The following is a 23,895-nucleotide window of genomic DNA, read 5'->3' on the forward strand; positions in this document are numbered from 1 at the left end:
AGCACTTTGGGAGGCTGAAGCAGGAGGATAATTTGAGGCCAGGAGTTCGAGAACAGCCTGTCCAACATGGCGAAACCCCGTCGCTACTAAAAATACAAAAATTATCTGGGCATGGTGGTGAGCGCCTGTAATTCCAGCTACTCCGGAGGCTGAGGCAGGAGAATCACCTGAACCCAAGAGGCAGAGGTTGCAGTGAGCTGAGATCGTGCAGCTGCACTCCAGCCTGGGTGATAGAGGGAGACTCTGCCTCCAAATACCTAAGTAAATAAATAACAGATCTGTCAGATCTGTAGGCGGAAAACAACGTGACAGTAATTGTTCCTTTGCTTTGGTGTCCCTGGGCAGAAGGCGGGCCCCAACCCCGGGGCATCGCACGACGCAGCTCCCTTCTCTGCAGACGGAAGCTTCCCCAGGCCTGGGAAGACGAAGTGGGAGGGACCCACCGTGCGAAGATCCTCCTGGCTTCCAGGGAAGGGAGGGCGGGTCTGCAAATAATAGCCGGGGGCAGGAGAAAGGCTCCGATTGGTCGGAGGGCGGGTGACGAACAAGGGGCGGAGTTTTCCTGGGGGGGGCTGGTGGGGACAGTAAAAGGGAGGGGGTGTGCACCGCCGGGTGTCAGTTTCGGAACCCCAGCCAGCTCACCTCCGCTCTGCTGAACCCGAGCCGTACCTCCGGCAAAGGTTTTCCCTCCTCCCCCGGCCGAGGGCTTCTGCCGCCCGGGCACCCCCGCCCCGCGGTGCCCCACATTCCCCTAGCCAGGGGCCCTTGGCGCGTGCGCTCCGTGCGGCTCTGCTCCGCGGGACTTTGTTTCCTCCTGGTCCCTCTTTGTTGGGCTGAACACCGGCCTCGCCAAAGCCCCCCACTCCGGAGGGAGTTCGACTTCTCCAGCAGGGCGGCTGCAGTGCGCTGCCCCGACCCCGCCTGCGGCCCCTCACGCCGCCAGTGCTCCCACCCCGCCTTCCTGGCACCCCGCCTGCGTCCGTTCGCCCTAGGAAGCCAACCGCGACTTCATTGATGCACCCATTCCAGTGGTGTAACGGTGAGTCCCCGGGGCGAGGGCCGAGCCTACGTGGGGCTGGTGGGAGCCGCGGCGCGAGGCGCAAGGTCGGACAGCAGCGCGCTGGTCCTCCCTCGGGACCCAAGTTTCTCCTGAAATGGGACGGTCGAGAAGGAGTCCTGGCGCCCCACTCTGCTCTGCACAGCGCGGAATTTGAAACTATCCAGGTTTCACGCCAGGGCCTGGAAGGGGCCTTCGGACGGGCGGCGGGCCAGGGGCGTGAGAGCCGAGGGGTTCCTGGCCTTTGTGTGGCGGCCCCGCTCTTCTACCCCCTTCCCCTGCCTTTGTGCGCTCAAACTCTGTTCTTTGTTGTGGTTGTTGGAGGAGAATTAAATCCGCGCTCGGGCTGGGATCTCCTAGAGGGAGCTCAAGTTCCCGGCCTGAAACTTTGCAGGCTATTGTAAATATGTATACCGTGCAGCGTGCGGGACGAGGCGCGGGGGTGGCTTCCTCTGGCTTTGTTGGTTTCCCACGGGCTGCTGGCATGGCTTAGTGCCTGTGGAAGACTGGATTAAAGAGTCGCTTTCGGCCGGGCGCGGTGGCTCACGCCCGTAATCCCAGCACTTTGGGAGGCCGAGGTGGGCGGATCACCTGAGGTCGGGAGTTCGAGACCAGCCTAACCAACATGTAGAAACTCCGTCACTACTAAAAATACAAAATTAGCCGGGCGTGGTGGCGCATGCCTGTAATCCCAGCTACTTGGGAGGCTGAGGCAGGAGAATCGCTTGAACCCGGGAGGTGGAGGTTGCAGTGAGCCAGGATCGTGCCATTACACTCCAGTCTGAGCAATAAGAATGAAACTACAAAAAAAAAAAAAGCCGTTTTCCTGAGTTGATAAACCCTTGCAGAGAGCTCCGCTCCCGGCAGTCCCTGGGATGCCAGGCTGGCCTGGCGGGAGCCGTCCTTTCTGGCCCCAAAGCCGGATTGGGGTGTCTGCTCCTGAGCCCAAGTGAAGACTGCACCTCCAGACCCGACAACCCCTCGCCCCATTTCTCCCCAGGCCTGGGTGATGCTTCTAAGTTAGTTCATTTCACCTGAGGCTTTTTGGAGGTTCAGGTGATACTGGGTTAGGCTGGAATCTGATTCCTCAGCCAGCTACCCAAGTGTAGGTGTTTCCGAGCGGGACACTTCAAAACCTTGGATACTAATCGCCCCCCTGGGGTCCCACTCTTGACCGCGTTGTTCCGATGCTTGGAGAGTTTCTGGGAGAGAGAGATGGGAAGCAGCTGGCCTTATCTGTCAGTATGGCAAGCAAGCTAGTTACAAGGGAAAAAAAAAAATCATTCTTGAGAGTACTTCTGCCAGATCTTGGATTAATTATGTCAAGAGGCTTTGTTTTAAGGCACGGTTTGGGTAGCATGTATACCCCACGTCCCCCCACCCCGCCTTCCGTCTTCTGCTGGTCAGAACTCATTTCCTGAAAATGAACCAAGCCCTATGTGATAGGCGGTTTTGTGGGAGAGGGGGCAAGGATGGGGGTTGAGGAAGGCCCGTGCATCCTAGCATCTGGGAAAGATTCCCGTTGGCTGGGAAAGAGAAGCAGTTCCCAGATCCCCTGGTCTTTCTTGGCCAGCCCTTGTCTGACGTCATTCCTGCTCCCAGCCTGCCAGATGAGATGAGACATTCTGATGTCAACGCTTTCATGGGTTGGCGGAGACAATGGAACAGAGACTTAGGGAGAAATGAGGCAGCTGTTAATAACACTGCCCTTTCTGGGCAGCCCCCTTTCATATCAGGTTTTAGACTTGCTGCTTTTTTTTTTTTTTTAATTTTCTTGAGATGGAGTTTCACTCTTGTTGTCCAGGCTGGAGTGCAATGGTGCGATCTCCGTTCACCACAACCTCCGCCTCCCAGGTTCAAGCGATTCTCCTACCTCAGCTTCCCGAGTAGCTGGGATTACAGGCATGGGCCACCACAGCTGGCTAATTTTGTATTTTTAGTAGAGACGGGGTTTCTCCATGTTGGTCAGGCTGGTCTTGAACTTTTGACCTCAGGTGATCTACCCGCCTCAGCCTCCCAAAGTGCTGGGGTTACAGGTGTGAGCCACCGGACCCAGCCCATTTTAATGTTTTTTTGAGAGAGGGTCTCACTCCGACAACCGTGCTGGAGTGCAGTGGCATGATCATGGCTCACTGCAGCCTCCAACTCCCAGGCTCAAGGGATCCTCCTGCCTTAGCCTTCCAGCATAGCTGTGACCATAGGTGTGTGCCACCACACCTGGCTACTGGCTAATTTTTAATTAATTAATTTACTTTTACTGATAGAGTTTCACTACATTGCCTATGCTGGTCTTTAACTCCTGGGCTCAAGCAGTCCTCCCACCACAGACTCTCAAAATGCCGGAATTACATGCAGGAGCCACCTCGTCTGGCCCTCTTTGCACTTCTTAGAAAAGTGACTGAGAGATCCTGTCCTTTGACTCCAGTGAAGAAGCAACCCCTCCCCCACCCCTTCAGAAACTACCTGGAGTCCCTCTTTCCTGGGGCTGGTATTTTTAAAGAAAAACCTTACTGCAATGTTAGCTTTTGACCAAGAGACTATTTTGCCATTTCTTTAATAGTAACACAAGCAAATGAACCATCTCCTCTTAACTATGCTCTTCCCACCAACCTCTTTAACATGTAAAATACCAAGCTAACTGATTAAATCAGTGGGGAGATAAAGGGGAAGCCTTTATCAGACGGGATAAGATGGTGGGGATAAACTGATTAGAAGACTTACGGGGGGCTATCGTGCTTGTGGAGTGCACAGATATCCTCTGTAATAGCTCTGACCAGGTTCTGCAAGTTCCCAGAAATGGAAACCAAAGGAGGTTTCAGCTCATAAACGGTGCCTGGAAGAACTAAGGCAGATAGGGGGTTAGACCCTCTTGTAACATCAAATACTGCTGAGGAAGGAGATAGAAGACAGCTGGGAGCACCAGGTCTCCTTGGAAGGGAAGTCCTAAGGCCCTTTTCCAGCATAGACTGAAGTTTGTCACTCTAGCCAGTCTGCCATGATGTCCTCGTGGAAAATTGTTCTTCTTTGACCCACAGAAAGTAAATATTTGGGTGGGAGTGGTGGTGAAAACCACTTTCTCTCTAACCCCTGCTGGAGCCTAGACACAAGGGACTTCCTGTTGGGCACAGCAAAGTTTAGTAGCTAATTATTTCTTTCATTTCAACTTAATCAAAAAAGTCTTTCAGAACAAGAACTTTTACTTTCTGTTTTCCCACAATGTGTAGGTCAGTGCATAAAGCAAGCCCTCAATCATACTCGCTGGTTGACTGGTGATCCATTAGTGGAGGGCAGTTTCTGGGCAGTTTTCCCAAACATCAGTCCTGCTGCTTTGAAGTGGGAGGTTTTGCCAAGGGGACCAGGTTATTTTAAGAAAATGGGGAATTATTTATCTGTTAACTAGTTATTGAGAACAAGCCAAACTCTAGGCTAGGCCGGACACTGAAGAATATACAAAAGTCCAAGTTGGAGTCAGCAAACCTAGGAGGTTCAGGCTTTTTTAAAATTTTTCTTGAGATGGAGTCTCGCTCTGTCACCCAAGCTGGGGTGCAGTGGTACAATCTCAGCTCACTGCACCCTCTGCCTCCCAGGTTCAACTGATTCTCCTGCCTCAGCCTCTCCAGTAGCTGGGACTACAGGCGTGCACCACCATGCCCAGGTTTTTTTTTTTTTTTTTTTTGAGATGGGAGTCTCTGTTGCCCAGACTAGAGTACAGTGGCGCGATCTCGGCTTACTGCAACCTTCGCTTCCCAGGTTGAAGCAGTTCTCCTGCCTCAGCCTCCCGAGTAGTTGCGATTACGGGCGCCAGATACCACACCCAGCTAATTTTTGTATTTTAGTAGAGATGGGGTTTCACAATGTTAGCCAGGTTGGTCTCGAACTCCCGACCTCAGGTGACCTGCCCACCTCGGCCTCCCAAAGTGCTGGGATGACAGGCGTGAGCCACCACGCCTGGCCTGAGCCTCACTTTCTATGGCGAAAATCTTTGTGTCTTTTTTTCCTATGTGGTAAGATCATCTAATCATTCTTCTGTCCTTTTCTTTTCTTTTCTTTTCTTTTTTTTTTTTGAGACGAGGTCTTACTCTATGACCCATGCTAAGTGCAGTGGTGCAATTGTGGCTCACTGCAGCCTCGACCTCTCAGACTCGAGTGATTCTCCCATCTCAGCCTCCTGAGTAGCTGGGATTACAGGCACTTACCACCACACTCAGCTAATTTATCATTATTATTATTTGTAGAGGTGGGGTCTTACTATGTTGCCTAGGTTAGTCTTGAACTTCTGGCCTCACGCGGTCCTCCTGCCTCAGCCTCCCAAAGTGCTGGGGTTACAAGTGTGAGCCACCACACCCAGTCTGTGCTTTCTTATAATAGTACTTATCATATAATCAATGATTAGTGCACATTTGAGTTACAGTAACTGAATGATGTAAGACAGTTACTGAGTAAGCAGGGGCCAGAACAAATGATGGAGGTCATGAGTGCTGTAGAATTCAAGGAAGAGAGGTTATTGGACTATCACAGGCTTGATGGGCCTCAGAAGAGCGTTTCAGGCAGGGAAAGCTGTGTGAACAAAGGGAAGCAGGTAAAGACAAGGTGGTGCAAGAAATAGTGAAAAAGATTGGCCCACATGGGGTAGTATTTGAGAACTTTTAAGTAGGAAGTTGTGAAGGGACAGGGTGAATGTTTTAGGAGGACTTGAAGCCAGTCATGAGTTTGGAAAATACAAGATCAAAACGACTAGGAAGGGGGTAGGGTACAGCGGCTCATGCACTGTAATCCCGGCGCTTTCTTGGGAGGCCAAGACGGGTGGATCACTTGAGGTCAGGTATTCAAGACCAGCCTGTCCAACATGGTGAAACCCAGTGTCTACTAAAAATACAAAAACTAGCCAGGCGTGGTGGTGTACACTTGTAGTCGTAGCTACTCAGGAGGCTGAGGTAGAAGGATTGTTTGAACCCAGGAGGCGGAGGTTACAGTGAGCCAAGATAGTGCCACTGCACTCTAGCCTGGATGATACAGTGCAAGACTCTGTCTAAAAATAATAAGAAAAAAAACAACTAGGAGGATGTGTCAGGCGTGTGGGGTAAATGAGAGAAGGAACTAGAAACAGGGATGACATCAACTAGGAAACAGTAGGAGGTGATGAGTGTTTGCAATAGGGCTGTGGCAGTAGAGTTGGACACAGTCTGAAAGAGGTTTGAATGGAGGCTCGTTGTATACTCATCAGCAAGGGATGAAGAGGACTGATGTCCAAGTTGACTTCAGTCTTTCAAGCCAGCGTTCTGCTAAGTTGTGGGTAGCACTGGTCATTAGTGTATAGAATTCTGTGGCATGTGAATGCATCCTGGCTCCTAACCAAGATGTCAGGAAAGTGCCTGGAACCCAAGGCCTGGGTACAGAGAACCCTTTGGAGCTGGGCTTTCCTAGCTATTTGACTGTGGGCGGGTTGCTAAATGACTGAGTCTTTTTCCCCTTGGTGGGGGAAGTAACCTTTACTGTGGCAGTACAAAGATTAAATTGATAGCATGAGAATATGCTTAGGATGTAGCAGGTGGACAGCAAATTCCAGCTCTCTCATTCATCAAGGACTCCTCTCTTTCCCTTTCCCTTCTGCCATCCTCAGCCATTTTACTTTTCTTTTCTTTTTTTTTTTTTTAAGATGGAGTCTTTCCCTGTCTCCCAGGCTGGAGTACAGTGGCACGATGTCGGCTCACTTGCACCCTCTGCCTCCCAGGTTCAAGTGATTCTCCTGCCTCAACCTCTGGAGTAGCTGGGATTACAGATGTGTGCAACCATGCCCAGCTAATTTTTTAATAGAGATAGGGTTTCACCATGTTGGCCAGGCTAATCTCAAACTCCTGACCTCAAGCCATCCACCCGCCTCAGGCTCCCAAAGTACTGGGATTACAGGCGTGAGCCACCACCAGCCACCATGCCTGGTCAAGTCATTTGACTTTCTACTGGGCTGCTCTCTTTCCAGCTACAGCTTGACTATCACAATTCTAGGTGTCTCTGAGAGACATGATCACCCCCGCACCTCCCCCCCCCCCAGCTATGACTATAGCTTCATGCCTATAGTCCCAGCACTTTGTGGGGCTGAGGCAGGAGAATCTCGTTGAGGCCAGGACTTGGAGGCTACAGTGAGGCATGTTTACACCACTGCACTCTAGCTTGCAGGGACAGAGTGAGACCTTGTCTCCAAAAACAAATGAAGTTCCTTTTCCAGCAGATCTCTTTCTTTGCTCAGAACCTGGTCACATACCCACCTGAACATCAAATACTGGCAAGGGGGAAAGGGAGAAGTGACTGTCATGATGGGTAGGCCAGTCAGTATTTATCCCTGAGTCCTGTGAGAAGGGACGCATCTAGTGGCTGGCCAGTGCTTTTCAAACTGAATGTGCAGGAGAATCACCTGAGGAGCTTGTTAAAACGTAGGTCCTGGCTGAGTGCCGTGGCACATACCTGTAATCCCAGCACCTTGGGAGTCCAAGGTGGGTGGATCGCCTGAGGTCAAGAGTTCAAGACCAGCCTGGGCAACATGGTGAAACCCCATCTCTACTAAAAATTCAAAAATTAGCCAGGCTTGGTGGTGTGCACCTATAATCCCAGCTACTCGGGAGGCTGAGGCAGGAGAATCTGGGATTCTTGAACCTGGGAGGCAGGGGTTGCAGTGAGCCGAGATCGCGCCACTGCCCTCCAGCCTGGGCAACAGAGCGAGACTCTGTTTCAAAAAAAAAAAAAAAAAGCATAGGTCCTGATTCATTTAGGCCAGGATGGACCCGAGAGTGTATGTTTCTAAAAAGCTCCCAGAGGATGCTGTTGCCATTGGGACCGCACATTGAGGCTTTGAGTAGAAAGAGGGAAGGTGACCACAGTAAAGGAAGTTGCAACCTCCTTCCCACCCCCATCGCCACTTTCTGGAATGCTGGCCCAGGACTTGGAGTGAACAATTTCTATTCTAGTCCTGGCACAGCTTGTCTTCTGGAGCAGGTGGCTTAATAATGACAAATGACCTTTGCAATTGTCCTTTGCAATTTACAAAGCATATTTTCTTACACACTCATTTTCAGTCCTCTCTCTATTTTGCTTGTTTTTATATAACAAAGTGAAGCTTAGAGGTAACTTCTTAAAGGTCATATGGCTAGCTAGGGAGGGGGGAGTTGGAACCCAAATAATAATTTCTTAGCTAAGGCTATATGGGTTCTGACCTGATAGAATTAAGTTCTCCAGTTTCTGCTCATTGCCTAAATTCTTTTTTTTTTTTTTTTAAATAGAGATTGGGTCTCAACGCTGTCACCCAGGCTGGTGTGTAGTGGTGTAATCACCGATCATTGCAGCCTTGTACTCCTGGGCTCAAGTGATCCTCCCACCTCAGCTTCCTGAGTAGCTGGGACTACATGCTAGTACATGCGCTACCATGCCCACCTAATTTTTCTATTATTTTTTGTAGAGATGAGGTCTTGTGTGTTGCCCAGGCTGGTCTTGAACTCTTGGCCTCGAGAGATCAGCTGCCTCAGCCTCTCCAAAGTGCTGGGATTACAGGCATGAGCCATCGCACCCGGCTTGCCTGAATTTATTATCTCTTAGATGGGGATATTGTTTTAAGTATTTTGGATAGTATTCAATTTTGTAGATCAGATTTACTCAAGATTACATAGCTAGTTAGTAAGTGTTAGAACTAGGATATAAAACTGGAGCCACTGAATCTGAGGCTTAGGTGCCCGGAGCCTGCCAATTATTTCTATCCTGCTGACACAGTGCCATCAGCCCAGCAGTAAATTTCCAACCCTAATGATTTTTTTTTCCTTCTCCCTTTGCAGGGTGTTTCTGTGGCCTGGGACTGGTTAGCACCAACAAGTCCTGCTCCATGCCACCCATCAGTTTCCAAGACCTTCCGCTCAACATCTATATGGTCATCTTCGGCACGGGCATTTTTGTCTTCATGCTCAGCCTTATCTTCTGCTGCTATTTTATCAGGTACGTGGATCCCCGGCTGAGCGGGGTGGGAGTCCGGCAGGAGGGAGGAGACCAGGGCTGTGGGGTAAGGTGAGCAAGGATCCCACAGTAGAGTCACCAGTCTTATACTGGAGGCACTGCTTTGAGGACATGGCTGAGCCTGCTTTTCTCTAGGCCCCTGAGGGTCTGGTGTTTCTACTTACATCAGCCTATCAAGTTGTTCCTGAACATATAAGGTCACCACGGGTTGGGCTGCATCCCACCACCTCGCCAGTTATTCTAAGGTTGCCTAGAATTTCTGTGTGACTGAGTCATAAAGTTAGCAGTCCTTTCCTTGTCTGTCTGTCTCTATTCCTACTCATGCCCTTTGGGTGGTCGGGAATAGGTAGGCATCAGTTATGCCAGCATCATGTTCCTTTGCCCTCCTGGGACCTGTTGTTAGCCCTCCAGATACTAATATTAGGAAGCAAGCCAGTGTCTAGAGAGCTACTTGGGGTTTTATTTTGTTTTGTTTTGTTTTTTTGAGACGCTCAGGCTGGAGTGCAGTAGTGCGATCTCAGCTTACCGCAACCTTCACCTCCCGGGTTCAAGCAATTCTCCTGCCTCAGCCTCCCAAGTAGCTGGGATTACAGGTGCACGCCATCATGCCTGGCTAATTGTTGTATTTTTAGTAGAGATGGGGTTTCACCATGTTGACCAGGCTGGTCTCGAACTCCTGACCTCAAGTGATCCACTCACCTCAGCCTCCCAAAGTGCTGAGATTACAGGCATGAGCCACCGCACCCAGCCAGAGCTACTTCTTTATTCTGCCTTATAAGCTCTTATTTTTGAGAGTGGAAAAAAATAAAACCAAAACAAACCTAAAGAACTGTCATTTATTCTTAATTGCTTAGGGATCCAGAGGAAGACCTGGAGTTTGGCAGGGCTCTTCACACTCCAGGAATGCTTTCTGTCTCCTGCTGAAGGACTTGGGAACTAGTGGCTGGTTTTTTTTGGTTTTTTTTTTTTTTTTGAGATGGTGTCTCACTTCATCACCCAGGCTGAAGTGCAGTGGCACAGTCTTGGCTCACTGCAACCCCTACCTCCTGGGTTAAAGCGATTCTCCTGCCTCAGCCTCCCTAAGAGCTGGAATTACGGGTGCATGCCTAGCTAATTTTTATTTTTAGTAGAGACGGGGTTTTGCCATGTTGGCCAGGCTTGTCTCGAACTCCTGACCTCAAGTCCAAGTCATCCACCCGCCTCGGCCTCCCAAAGTGCTGGGATTACAGGCATGAACCCTCGTGCTTAGCCTCTGGTGGCTGTTTTCTATAAAAAATTTTGAGCATGACTGGTATTTAGAATGGGAATCAAAATAGTAGTGTTTCTGACTGGCGTTTACTGTTGGCATTGACAATTCCTCATTGTGTGGGACTCTTCTGTGCTTTGGAGAATATTGAACATCCCTGGCCAGTAGGGCATGCTAGTAGTCTTTAGGGCCATTGTGGCCATCAGCTGTCTCCCCCGCCACCCACACATTACCAGATGCTTGGGTAGACATCAGCTGGAGTCTGGGCTGGTGACAGGTCAAATAATTTAAGAAGATTAAATTAAGATTAAGGAAAAGGAAAAGGCTTTGCTGGCTTTATTCCTAAAATGCCCTTCTGGGTTTGAGTGCTTTGCTGGAAGGCAGCTACAAGAGAGGCAGGTACTAATCCATCTTCCCCAAGGCTGGAAGAACTCCCTCTAAGAAGGGGAAGTGCCGTCAGGCACATCTCCCAACCACTCCCAGGTGCTACCTTGGACCTGTTCTTTCTCAGAACTTTTCACATAGGTCCCTGAAACTGGAATTTTCCATGTAAAAATCTATGCAGAAGAGATACTGGTTTATCTTCCCTCTTGTACAATAGGGTCTGAAGATTGCATCTAACCATTAAGTGGAGGTAAGGGTAGATTTCTGGTATCTCTTCTCTCTCCCTGTCTCCTCCCCTTTCCTGAAGGCTGTTTTTTTCCTCAAATTCTTCCCGACCACCAGCCTCCCAACTCCCGCACCGCTGTGTTAAGCAATTCACACTTAAATCCTGGAGACAGAGGATGAAGATATACCAAATACCAAAAATTTCTTTATGATGAGGCTGAGAGGGGTTTGTAAAACCAACTCTCTGTTCCCTTTCCTCCCTGCTCCCCTTGCCCACCGCGCGCACACACACACACACAGAGGCATACATATGCCAAGCAGCAAAGGGCTTCAAGAGACCCATCTAGGCCAGGCACCATGCCCTTACCTGTAATTATAGCACTTTGGGAGGTCAAGGCAGGAGAGAGTCGCTTGAGTCCAGGAGTTTGAAAGCAGCCTGGGGAACAAAACTCCATCTCTACGAAAATGACCTAGAGAAAATTACTCTGGGCTAGGAAGTGGGTGACCAGGGTTCATTTCCTAAATCAACCAATAATAGGTGTGACCTTAGGTTTTCTTTTTTTTTTTTTTTTTCTGAGACAAGGTCTTGCTCTGTCGCTCAGGCTGGAGTGCAGTTGTGAGATCTCGGCCCACTGCAACCTCCACCTCCCGGGCCCAAGCCATCCTCCCAACTCAGTCTCCCAAGTACAGGCGTGTGCCACCGTGCCCGACTAATGTGTTGATTTTTCGTAGATAATTTTTTGATTTTTTCTGTAGCGATGAGGTTTCACCACGTCACCCAAGGTGATCTCAAACTCCTGAGTTCAAGCCATCTGCCTGCCTCAGCCTCCCAAAGTGCTGGGATTACAGGCGTGAGCCACAGTGCCTGGCCTTTAGCCACTCTTTACCAAGGGCTTTCCATAGGCCAGGCATTGTGGTCACCATTTTATAAACCGTTTAGCTCACTTAATCCTCAGTTTAGGTATTAGCCCACTTTATAAATGAGGAACTTCATGCTCAGACAGTTTAGGATCTGCCCAAGGGGATACATAGAGGAACATACAGAGGTGGACAAGTCTGGTAGCAGTGAGCTAGGGTCTTGCCGAGTCCTTCCAAGTGTTTGCCTTTTGAGTCGTATTCCTTGAAGTAGAGGAGTTGCTGTAGGCTCCACGGCCACCCGCTTGCAGGTCAGGGTCAGTTCTCACAGAAGGACGGGGGCTGTGGATTGCTGATTTCTTTTTCTTTGGCTATAATCAAAGAACAGAACAGGGCCGGGCATGGGGGCTCACGCCTGTAATCCCAGCATTTTGGGAGGCTGAGGTAGGTGGATCACCTGAGATCAGGAGTTTGAGACTGGCCTGACCAACATGGTGAAACCCCGTCTGTACTAAAAATACAAAAATTAGCTGGCTGCGGTGGCAGGCGCCTATAATCCCAGCTACTTGGGAGGCTGAGGCAGGAGAATCGCTTGAACCCAGGAAGTAGAGGTTGCAGTGAGCTAAGATCATGCCATTGCACTCCAACCTGGGCAACAAGAGTGAAACTCCATCTGAAACACACACACACACACACACAAAACAGAACAGTAACCACATGATGCTAAAAGCTGCCCCCACTGTGGTGCTACTCAGCACCACCTGTTCCTTCAGTAATCTGCTCCTTCGTCACCCTGCCCTGTTCTGTAGCCTGCCTGAAGCCTGCTGACCCTGAAGTTTCACAGTCCCAGAGGCTCACTGGTACATGGTAGCCTGTGAATGTCTATATATAGAAAGACACACAGGCGCAGAAACCACCACTTCCTCTCCCTGCTTCTCGGTTTCCTCCTCAGCCAAAATAGGCCCCACTGCTCCTGACCTGGTGAGCTCAGCAGCCAAGGCCAGCCCCTCGCTCATTCTTTCCCCTCTCTCAGAGCTGACCTCTGCCCTACACAGGAATGGAGGGGCCAGGGAAGTACAAATAGGCAGGAAGGGAAACATTATTTTCAGGACCTGGATGCATTGTTTGTTCTAAAAGGGAAAAGAGGAAAGGGAGAGCCACTGGCAGCGGCTAGAAATGGTCTCATTGAAATCGGGGTATTTTTAGTTGCTGTGCTCACCCAACAGCTGAGAAGGCCACCTGTCCAGACTGGTTGGTACTAGGCCCCCAGCTGGGATTACCCAGGGTTTTTGCTTTTTACTCTATTTTCCTTGCAAGCTTTTCGACCACATTTCATCATGATCTCATCCTTTCTGAGCTGAAATCTACATTCAGGATGAGGGGGCAGCTCTGAAGCTTCCCTGTTCTGAGTTTTGGAGGATCCCTGGGCAAAATCACTAAAGGATCCAGCCAGACAAGAGGCATGAGGGGTGAAGAAGTGGTATTCTGGGTGCCTGGGGTACAGAAAACAGAAAAAAACAGCATCTACTACATAAGTATAGCCACGTTGCAGGTGAGACATTAGTGCCTCAAAGATGCATAGCAGTCCCTCATTCCCCAGACAGTTAAAAACACAGGCTTTTCACCACTTCCTTATTTACTCTGCACGTACCTCATAACAGAGCAACAGTGTCTTTCTCCCTCAAGGCGGCTGTGAGCTCCCTGTCCATGGGAACACTTCCTTTCCACCTCAGCTGAACCCAGTGTCAGTCAAACAACAGTAGCCACCTAAGCGTTGGGTATGTCCTGCCCTGCTCATTTGGAAATTGGGACAGAGACACATGTATATGTACAAAGACCTTTTCTGGACCAAGGAGCTGTCTGCAAAGTGAAGGATGGGACATTGGGAGCCTTGCTTAGGCCTTTAGCCCAGCCCTACATTAAGCAGAAAGGATATTGTTGGGAGAAGGGGGAGGGGAGGGGATGGTGGATGTGCTGCCCTAGCGCCCAGGCCTGTGGCATGAGTCCACTTGGACTGGAACTCTCAAGAGGCTCCAGGAACATGAACCTCGCCAGGTCACCTGACTTCCCATCAGGAACAACGGAGGAGGCTGGCAGCCTGATCTTATCTGTCCTGCACTGTGTTGCGGGCCTGGCTCTGCCCCCATCTTCTGCCTCTTCCATCACCCAGGCAGCAGCTTCAGCTTCTCACCACACCACCTTCCACTGGGGCCCTTTGTGACTGAAGCCTCCCTTTTTTTGACTTGGGTCAGCCATCCATCTATCCACTCATTTGTTTATTTATTAAAAAAAACTTTTTTGACAGCGTCTCACTCAGTTGTCCAGCCTGGAGTGCAGTGGGGGCAATCCTAGCTCATTGTAACCTCTGAACTCATGGGCTCAAGTGACCCTTCTGCCTCAGCCCCCCGCAAGTAGCCAGGACTATAGACATGCACCACCATACCCGGCTAATTTTCTTTTGTTTATTTATTTTTGAAGAGACAAGTTCTCTCTGTATCACCCAGGCTGGTCTCAAGCTCCTGACCTCAAGCAGTCTGCCTGACTTGGCATTATTCTTTATTTCTGTTTTCAGCCATTTAAGAATAAAAACCACTGTTAGGCTGTGGACCCTGCAAAAACAAGTAGTGAGCTAGATTTGGTCCTCAGACTGAAGTTTCTTGCTTCTCCTGGCTTGCTGGGTTTCTATGTTTCCTTCCACATAACCCAGGACTATGTTAAGAAGTGATCACCAGGAAAAGCCCCATAAGGTTCCCCCATAGCACACATACAGGAGGCTGTGTTTTTTTTTTTTCTTTTTTTTTTTGAGACAGGGTCTTGCTCGTCACCCAGGCTGGAGTGCAGTGGTGCGATCTCTGCTAACTGCAACCTTCGCCTCCTGGGTTCAAGAGATTCTCATGCCTCAGCCCCCAACTAGCTGGGATTACAGGTGCATGCCACCATGCCGTGTGAATTGCCCTATGAATTTTTGTATATTTTGTAGAGTTGGGGTTTTGCCATGTTGCCCAAGCTGGTCTCAAACTCCTGAGCTCAAGCAATCCGCCCACTTCAGCCTCCCAAAATGCTGGTATTACAGGCATGAGCCATCCCACCCAACCCACATACAGGAGGCATTCTAAAGCTACCAACAGAGTTCAGCATGGAAGATCCTCCACCCCTTCCTTGAAAATAATACGGCACCAAAGCCAGTGTATAATTATGGTCTCGGCCCATTTACACAGCAAGCCATTCAGAGTTGTAAACTTAATAAAAGGTAGAGTGTGTCCCAGGACCAGATCGGATTCTCAGGACAATGATGTATTCCACCTGATTGGGGGACAGACCACATTATATGGTAAAGAGCTTGGACTCTGTCATCACACCAACTTTGATTCACATCCAGACTCTGCTACCAATTGGCTCTGTGATGTTTGGGCAAATAAATTCACTTCTTTGAGCTTCATTTTTCTTTTTCTTTTTTTATTTTTTTTGAGACAGAGTTTCACTCTTGTTGCCCAGGCTGGAATGCAATGGCGCAGTCTCGGCTCACTGCAACTTCTGTCTCTCGGGTTCAAGCTATTCTCCTGCCTTAGTCTCCTGAGTAGCTGGGATTACAGGCGTGCCACCACGCCTGGCTCATTTTGTATTTTTAGTAGAGACGGGGTTTCACCATGTTGGCCAGACTGGTCTTGAACTCCTGACCTCAAGTGATCCACCTGCCTTGGCCTCCCAAAGTGCTGTGATTACAGGCATGAGCCACTGCACCCAGCCAGGCTTTATTTTTCTTACCTGTAAAAGCGAAGGTATCTCACTCTTAGAGTTTGAAATCATTAAGAACATATATGAATATGTTAAGTGTCCCAGCGACACATAGCAGATGCTTCATAACCATTATATTATGCTATTGCCATTAGAAATGGCATGCCATGTTTTGGCCATTGCGAGTCAGCCCGTATGCAGGCCACCAGCTTAAAATGAAAAGCAGAAAACAAAGGAGGCATCGTCTGTGTTGTCTGGCACAGTGAAGGGAAGAGTGTGCTTTGGTTCCAGAATACTTAGGTTCTCCGTGTGGAAAATTCCCCAGGGTCAACAGAGACTTATTTATCCTGGCTTAACAGAAATAACCCTTTTATGCTTATCTGTCTAACTTCTGCACACTCAATAAACACAGTGTTGATTTCTATACAGTTTGGGTGACTGAAGGAATTTGCCGACCAGAAAAAGGCAGGGTGAGTGAATGAGCTATTTGGGGGTGCTGTGCTGGAAGGTCCCCCAATCTGTGTATGAGACCTGGTGGTGAATTTTGAGGCTGTCAAACCCAAGTAAGAGTCTTAGTCCTTCATCAACCCTTGTTGGCCCGCATAGGTCCAAAGTATGCCCTGTGGTGTGTATGGGACAAGCACCCCTGCCCTGCCCTCAGAAGAATGCCCAAGCAGCCAACCAGCCTCTCCTGCTTTGAATCGTTCTGTTTAACATGCTTTCTCCAATTTTTTTTCTCTTTCCCCCAGCAAACTCCGGAACCAGGCACAGAGTGAGCGATACGGATATAAGGAGGTAAAGTGCTATGTATTCCCCCAGAAGCTTCCTTCTCTGCCTGACCTGATAGGAAGAGGCAAAGAGGGCAGGTTCAGGCTCTCCTGGGCAGGAATCCCCCTGGCCTCACCTCTGGGCCTCCCTGAGGCTAACCCCCTTCAGTGTCTGAAGTCTAGCTTGCCCCAGGCAGTCCAGGGGACTCCCTTCATTGGTTGATACTACCTGGCTGGCCCCAGTGGTTGGTTTATTCTTCGGACATCATACCTCCTTTCTTTTCAGGTGGTGCTTAGAGGTGATGCCAAGAAGTTACAATTGTATGGGGTAAGTGTGCCAGGAGAGTGTGCAGGAGGGCCCCCACAGGTGAGGCAGACAGCACCTCCCTGCAGCTCTCAGCCTGGACACTTTTCAGAAAACTGCTTAGTCTGTGCTTTCATATCTCCTTTGGCCAAATAATAGACACAGCTCAGCAAGTAATTAACATGTGGAATTGATTACATCTGGAACAGCCTCAGGCAGAAGACATGAAGGGTCACAGAAGGGTTTAGATAAGTAGTGCCCCACGGCCCCAGGAATCCCACAATGCATAATGTTTACCAGGAGGATGGTCACACCCTTTTATGCCATAGACAGAATTCAGCTAACTTTCCCTGTGTTCAGCCCCTATATCCTGGTTGTTACTGTAGAAAATGAGGTCCTTTTACCTTTGTGTATACCCCATCTTAACAGACTAGAACTGACTAGTGTGTTGATTCCCGTGGCTCTCCCATTTCTCTCCCACCAGATCCTCACCCATACATCAATTCTTTGAGTCCCCTCAACTCTGACTTGAGGAATTAGTTATATCCTATTCCTTTCCTACCTATGCCTCTAAGGTCACCTAACCCGTTTCCCAAGGCTCCTGATCATGACCACAGACACTCCTGCTCCGAGCATGTTTGTGGTTGTCTGGGAGCGGGGAGGATCACAGTTCCACTAAACACGAGACCGCCTAGACATGGCCTCATTTTGTCTGTTATGCCTCAGCAAGTGCAAGTGTTTCCCAAGCCCTTCTCTAGGAGAATAATTCAACTGAGATCAAGGGAGTTAATATGTAGGGATGTGGGAAGTCTGGATTTAAAGACTGTAACTGGGCCGGGCGCGGTGGCTCATGCCCTGTAATCCCAGTACTTTGGGAGGCCGAGGTGGGTGACTCACCTGAAGTCAGGAGTTCGAGACCAGCCTGACCAACATGGTGAAACCCCATCTATACTAAAAATACAGAATTGGCTGGGTGTGGTGGCGCATGCCTGTAACCCCAGCTGCTTGGGAGGCTGAGGCAGGAGAATTGCTTGAATCTGGGAGGTGGAGTTTGTGGTGAGCTGAGATTGCACTGTTGCACTCCAGCCTGGGCAAGAAGAGTGAAACTCCATCTCAAAAAAAAAAAGAAAAGAACATAACTGATCACATATACCATGCCCCCATCCTTACCTCTGGTTAGTATTAAGTGCCACCTCACCAAATGTGTTGGGCAAGAAAGGATTGAAAACCATTCTTTTTTTTTTTTTTTGAGATGGAGTCTTGCTCTGTCACCCAGGCTGGAGTGCAGTGGTGCGATCTCGGCTCACTGCAAGCTCCATCTCCCAGGTTCATGCCATTCTCCTGCCTCAGCTTCCTGAGTAGCTGGGACTACAGGCTCCCACCACTATGCCCGGCTAAGTTTTTGTATTTTTAGTAGAGACAGGGTTTCACCATGTTAGCCAGTATGGTCTTGATCTCCTGACCTCAAGATCCACTCGCCTCGGCCTCCCGAAGTGCTGGGATTACAGGTGTGAGCCACAAACCATTCTTCTAGGACAGTACTTTCCAGTGCAGTGGAAACTTCTGTGATAATAAGAATGTTCTTTATTCGCACCATTCAATGTGGAAACCATTAGCACCATGTGGCTGTTGAGCACTTGAAATGTGGTGAGTGTAACTGAGGGATTGAATTTTTAATTTCATCTAATTTTGGTTAATTTAAATTTAAACAGCCACATGTGGTTAATGACTACCATGCCATCAATACAGTTTTGTAAAGGATGGCTAAAAAGTTTCCCTGCCTTGTAGAACAGACTGGGCTAGAGCTTAGTTTTCTTGTCTGGTGATGAATGAATGAGATGCTTCCCCAGTTTCCTCACACACCTGCTCCTTTCTCTGCAGCAGACCTGCGCAGTCTGTCTGGAAGACTTCAAGGGGAAGGATGAGTTAGGCGTGCTCCCGTGCCAACACGCCTTTCACCGGAAGTAAGTGGGAACGTGTCTAGGGTGCCTGTCAAAGGAGAAATAATCAGGGATCATCTTCTGGAAACTTCCAGTCTCTGCCACTTTCTATTTACCCCTTGCCAGTGATGTCCCTGGTCCTGCGTGAACACAGAGCAAAGCCCAGGGGGATTAGGTTGGGACAGGGATAGGGATATTCTTCTGTTTTTTTTTTTTTTTTGAGATGGAGTTTTGCTCTTGTTGCCTAGGCTGGAGTGCAATGGTGCGATCTCAGCTCACTGCAACCTCTGCCTCCCAGGATCAAGCAATTCTCCTCCCTCAGTCTCCTGAGTAGCTGGGATTACAGGCATGTACCACCACATCCAGTAATTTTTGTATTTTTAGTATAGATGGGGTTTCACCATGTTGGCCAGGCTGGTCTCGAACTCCTGACCTCAGGTGATACCCCTGCCTCAGCCTCCCAAAGTGCTAGGATTACAGGTGTGAGCCACCACGGGATATTCTTGTTTCGAGAGACAACTGGAGCAGTGTGGTCTGTCTTGTTAGAGATTACCGTTCTTCATTTGTTCCCAGGTGTCTGGTGAAATGGCTGGAAGTTCGCTGTGTCTGCCCCATGTGTAACAAGCCCATTGCTGGGCCCTCAGAGGCCACGCAGAACATTGGGATTCTATTGGATGAACTGGTGTGAGTGCTGCCACTACACCGAGACCTGGAGAAGACCTCTTGCCTCATGGATGCCTGGTCCCTCTGCATAGCTCCAACCAACAGGACTGTAGGGTGATGACGATCACTTTCCCAGTGATGGGAAGGGTGGTCTAGGGCTGGGTTTCCACCCTCAGTTCGAGACCAGTGCCAGATGTGCCCCCACTTCCTGCCTCCTGAAGCCTTCTTCCCTGCTACTCCATGCTGGTGGCCTCTCCCATCAAGACCACTGTCTCCCGGTACTGGACTGTCTACCTGCCTTGTCCCTGTAATGGGGGGAGGCATTCACCCCGATCAAGAACATGGAGAACATCCTCTTTCAAGGCTCCCCTTAGGAGGATGAGCTGCCCTGATCCAGAAGGGATGAGATGGGCTCTGCTCTCTCTACCTTCCCTCCCCTTCCCACTCCTTCCAGAGGAAGATGAGAAGGGAAGGAAGGAAAGATCAGGGAACCAAGCGCCTCCACGGGAGGCAAGGGAGGCTCTGTAGAAACCAGAAGAGCAGGGACATAAAGGAAAATGTCAATGTTTACATGGGACCTATGGAAACAGGCTGGCCGTCGCCGGCTGACTCCAGGGTAAGAGAGGGCCCGTCCCCTGCCAGGACCCACGGTGCTATCCATTCAATCTCTTCCTCAGTTAATCTCGGAGCTTCCTATTCTATGTTGAGGTTTGCGGGCCCCTCTAGAGGAGGGCTAGTTCTATGCTTAAATTGATTCCCAGGGGCCTTTTTTTTTTTTTTTTTTTTTTTTTTTTTTTGAGGCAGTGTTTTTCTTTGTCGTCTTGGATGGAGAGGGGTGTGCGGATCGCAGTGTCTACGGTTAAGCAACAGATACCTCCTTCCCTTTGTAAATAGTATTTTTATACTTCATCCTCACCGCTCAGGCTTTAGATATGAAATCCCCAGAATGGAAGGGGGTGGGGATTTTCTGTTCCTCCCTGGAGTGGGTGAGGGTGGAAGAAAGTTACATATTTAAAGAAAAATAAATTTAATAACAAGTTTCTCTAACCTACTTTTGCTTGTGGTTGTGGCTGCCTGGCCCTTTTCTGCCAATAGAGGGAAAAAAGTTCTCGAATTGCCTCTTCTCACTTCCCCGTACCCAAATCAAACGCACATACACACATACATACACACACACACACACACACACACACACACACGTTCCTGATCCTTTTTAAATTTCTTTATCTTTTTGAGGCAGGGTCTCACTCTGTCATCGAGGTTGGAGCGTAGTGGCATGATCACAGATCACTGCACCCTCCCCGGCTCAAGTGATTCTCCCACCTAACTTCCCAAATAGCTGGGACCACAGGCGTGTGCCACATGCCTGGCTAATTCTCTAACATGTTTTGTAGAGACTAGGTCTCCCTATGTTGCCCAGGCTGGTCTTTAACTCCTTGCCTCAAGCAATCCTCCCACCTCAGCCACCCACAGTGCTAGGATTACAGGTGTGAGCCAATGCACTCAGCCTAAAAGTTCCTAATCCTTAAGAACAAAAATCGATCTTAGATTATTAGCTGAACAATATATGTTAGGATTAACACTAAGGTACATTAAGACCTTGCTAAACCAGGCTCTGTCTCATTTGTAGCATATTTTTAAAGGAAGTCAATATTTTCAGTCACAGCATTCCATCAACTAAGACTTGAAACTAAGAATTCTACTTGTAATTCAAGCAATTGTCAGTGCCCTTAACACAACTAGTCACAACTAAAAAGGTCTAGATGGCTGCCATACAGGCTTTGGTCTCTCTTTTTTGTTGGTTTTGTGGTGACAGTCTCTGGAGTGCAGTGGTGCAATCTCGGCTCACTGCAGCCTCCACCTCCTGGCTTCAAGTGATTCTCCTGCCTTAGCCTCGTGAGTAGCTGGGACTACAGGCATGTGCCACCACACCCAGCTAATTTTTTGTGTATTTAGTAGAGACAGGGTTTAACCATGTTAGCCAGGCTGGTCTTGAACTTCTGGCATCAAGTGATCCACCTGCCTCGGCCTCTCAAAGTGCTGGGATTACAGGCATGAGCCACCGTGCCCAGCCCCTAATTTTTTTTTTTTTGTTTTGTTTTTTGAGATAAGGTTTCACTCTGTCACCCAGGCTGGACACTGTGGCCTTAAACTCCTGGGCTCAAGCAGTCCTCCCACCTCAGCCTCCAAGCAGCTGGGACCACAGGCACACATACCATGCCCAGTTGGGTTTTGTATTTTTTGTAAAGATGGGGTCTCACTGTGTTGCCCAGGCTGGCCTCAAACTCCTGGGCTCAAGTGATCTGCCCACCTCAGCCTCCCAAAGGGTTAGGATTACAGGGGTGAGCCACTGTGTCCAGGCCTCTTATTTTTTCTTAGCTACTTGCTGACAATTGCTGCCACCTCTGCCACCTCTAGCAGTGTTACATGGTGATGCTTTATGTTCCTGTGTGCACTCAGACCTTGCATCCATGCCCTCCAGCTTTGTTCTGCCCATGGCCCAAGGAAGCACTGAGTTAGGAGGGGGCATGCAAAGTGCATTAAGAGTGTTGGGAATGGCCTGTAATACCAGCACTTTGGGAGCCCGAGGCAGGCAGATCACTTGAGATCAGTTTGAGATCAACCTACCCAACATGGCAAAACCATGTCTCTACTAAAAATATGAAAATTAGCTGGGTGTGGTGGCGTGCACCTGTGACCCCAGCTACTTGGGAGGCTGAGGCACGAGAACCGCTTGAACCCGAGAGGCAGAGGTTGCACTGAGCCGAGATTGCACCACTGCACTCCAGCCTCGGCCACAGTGAGACTCTCAAAAATAAAGTAAAAATGTTGGGAATGATTTTCGTGACCATAATAAGCATGGAACAGCTGGACCTATGTTGCCCCCGAGTGTTGAACACAGAGCATTTGCTGAGTGAGTCTACTGTTCTGGTGAGTCATAGGTAAGCAGGAGATGCCCATGCACCCAGATGTGGCAGGCCCCATGGTAGGTGCGAAGCCTTCTCACCCCTGTGGTTGTGCCATGGAGGCTGTCAACACAGTGTGTGCTCATGCTGGGCAGCCCCAAGGTGCAGCTGGGGCACCTGGCAGTCCTGGTGCAGTTGTTGATACCTGTCTTAATGGAGTTCTTTGCCCAAGGGTACGCCTGTTCTTATCACCTGTTTTTCCCTCAGAGAGAGGTAACCCCTGCTCTTCCTTGAAGCCACCAGCCCCAGCTTGCTGCTGCCAACCCTGTGGAGCCTGATCCTTTCTTTGTTGGGGATACCACATCATCTCCCAGCACCCCTCAGCTTGCTTTAATGTGGGAAATAAAATGCATTTCCTAAGCAAAACAGAGCCTTCCCTCCAGCTCCTGCTGCAGCCTCGTGGTAGACGCACTGCTGGCATCAGATGGAGCAAGCATGATCAGTAGGCTGGCTTCAACTTTCCTGCCTCAACCATCTCCCCTTCCTGTTAAGGAAAATGTATCGGTGTTGAATTCATCAGATTAGCATAATTCTGATTGAATTTTCTTTTTCTTTTTTTTTTTTTTTTTGAGACCGTCCTGCTGTGTCACGCAGGCTGGAGTGTAGTGGTGCGATCTTGGCTCACAGCAACCCCCACCTCCCAGGTTCAAGTGATTCTCCTGCCTCAAGTGAACCTCCTGAGTAGCTGGGATTACAGGCATGCGCCACCATGCCCGGCTAATTTTTGTATTTTTAGTAGACACGGGGTTTCACCATGTTGGCCAGGCAGGTCTCTAACTCCTGAACCTCAGGTGATCTGCCCACCTCAGCCTCCCAAAGTGCTGGGATTACAGTCATAAGCCACCATGCCCAGCCAATTCTGATTAAAATATTGGCACTAAATTGTCTGTGTTCACAAACTTCAAAAGTCAATGTCCTGAAGTCAAGAGGACGGGAAAAATGTCCTTGCATTATTTCTAGTGCTTCCATACAGTTAGGTAGAATGTCGTGACGGAGCGCCGAGAAGGGAAAACTGGATATTGTTTAGCTGATCAGATATGACTTGGCAGCAGCTGAAAACAAGTTAAATAATCATAAATCAACTCGTAGTCATTAGTGTGGTCTTGTGACTCAGTTCAGTGTTTCTGAAGAACCTACTACCTGGGCCAGGTGCTGAGATAGGATAGCTCCTGCCTCATAAAGCAGTGTAAGCAGTGTATTTTAGGTGAGCAGGCTTGTATGGCAGAGACCCTTAGCACCACGTCTGTGAAAACTGTGAGGGTACCTGCCGGGATATGACACCTAAGTCTCGAGAGCAGTGTGGGCAAACTCACACAGGATTAATAGCCTGTTGGGTATATCTATACAACAGAGTGCAAACTGTAGAGAATAAAGTTGAGGTGGGCACAGGCTGGAGAAGAGAAGTCTCTGTTGGGGCCAGACACCTGGGACTTGATAGAGTGAGAATCCTGAAGTTTCTTTAGGTTGGGCTTTTTAAAAATTTGGGCACCACTGGCCAGGTGCAGTGGCTCACGCCTGTAATCCCAGCACTTTAGGAGGCCAGGGTGAGTGGATCATGAGGTCAGGCCAACATGGCAAAATCCTGTCTCTACTAAAAATGCAAAAAATTAGCTGGGTGTGGTGGCAGGCACCTATAATCCCAGCTACTCAGGAGGCTGAGGCAGGAGAATCGCTTGAATCTGGGAGGCGGAGGTTGCAGTGATTCAAATTTGCACCACTGCACTCTAGCCTGAGAGACAGAGCAAGGCTCTGTCTCAAAAA

General features: G+C 49.3%; 1 protein-coding gene across 1 annotated transcript; it reads left to right on the forward strand.

The window, feature by feature from the left end:
- Positions 1-614: 614 nt before the first annotated feature.
- Positions 615-19,928, forward strand: RNF122 (ring finger protein 122). Its single transcript, XM_011960725.1, has 6 exons — positions 615-1,039; positions 8,875-9,031; positions 16,244-16,289; positions 16,548-16,589; positions 18,447-18,529; positions 19,079-19,928. Exons 1-6 carry the CDS (start codon positions 1,015-1,017, stop codon positions 19,191-19,193), a joined length of 468 nt encoding a protein of 155 aa, XP_011816115.1. The 5' UTR covers positions 615-1,014; the 3' UTR covers positions 19,194-19,928.
- The last annotated feature ends 3,967 nt before the right edge of the window (positions 19,929-23,895 follow it).

Source organism: Colobus angolensis, unplaced genomic scaffold (genome assembly GCF_000951035.1).
Source record: "Colobus angolensis palliatus isolate OR3802 unplaced genomic scaffold, Cang.pa_1.0 Scaffold52, whole genome shotgun sequence".
Taxonomy (NCBI): domain Eukaryota; kingdom Metazoa; phylum Chordata; class Mammalia; order Primates; family Cercopithecidae; genus Colobus; species Colobus angolensis.

Coding starts and splice junctions, on each gene's coding strand:
- RNF122 (XM_011960725.1), top strand. CDS start 1,015: ATGCACCCATTCCAGTGGTGTAACG. Junction 16,290..16,547: donor AGCGATACGGATATAAGGAG/GTAAAGTGCTAT, acceptor CTTTCTTTTCAG/GTGGTGCTTAGAGGTGATGC. Junction 18,530..19,078: donor CAACACGCCTTTCACCGGAA/GTAAGTGGGAAC, acceptor ATTTGTTCCCAG/GTGTCTGGTGAAATGGCTGG.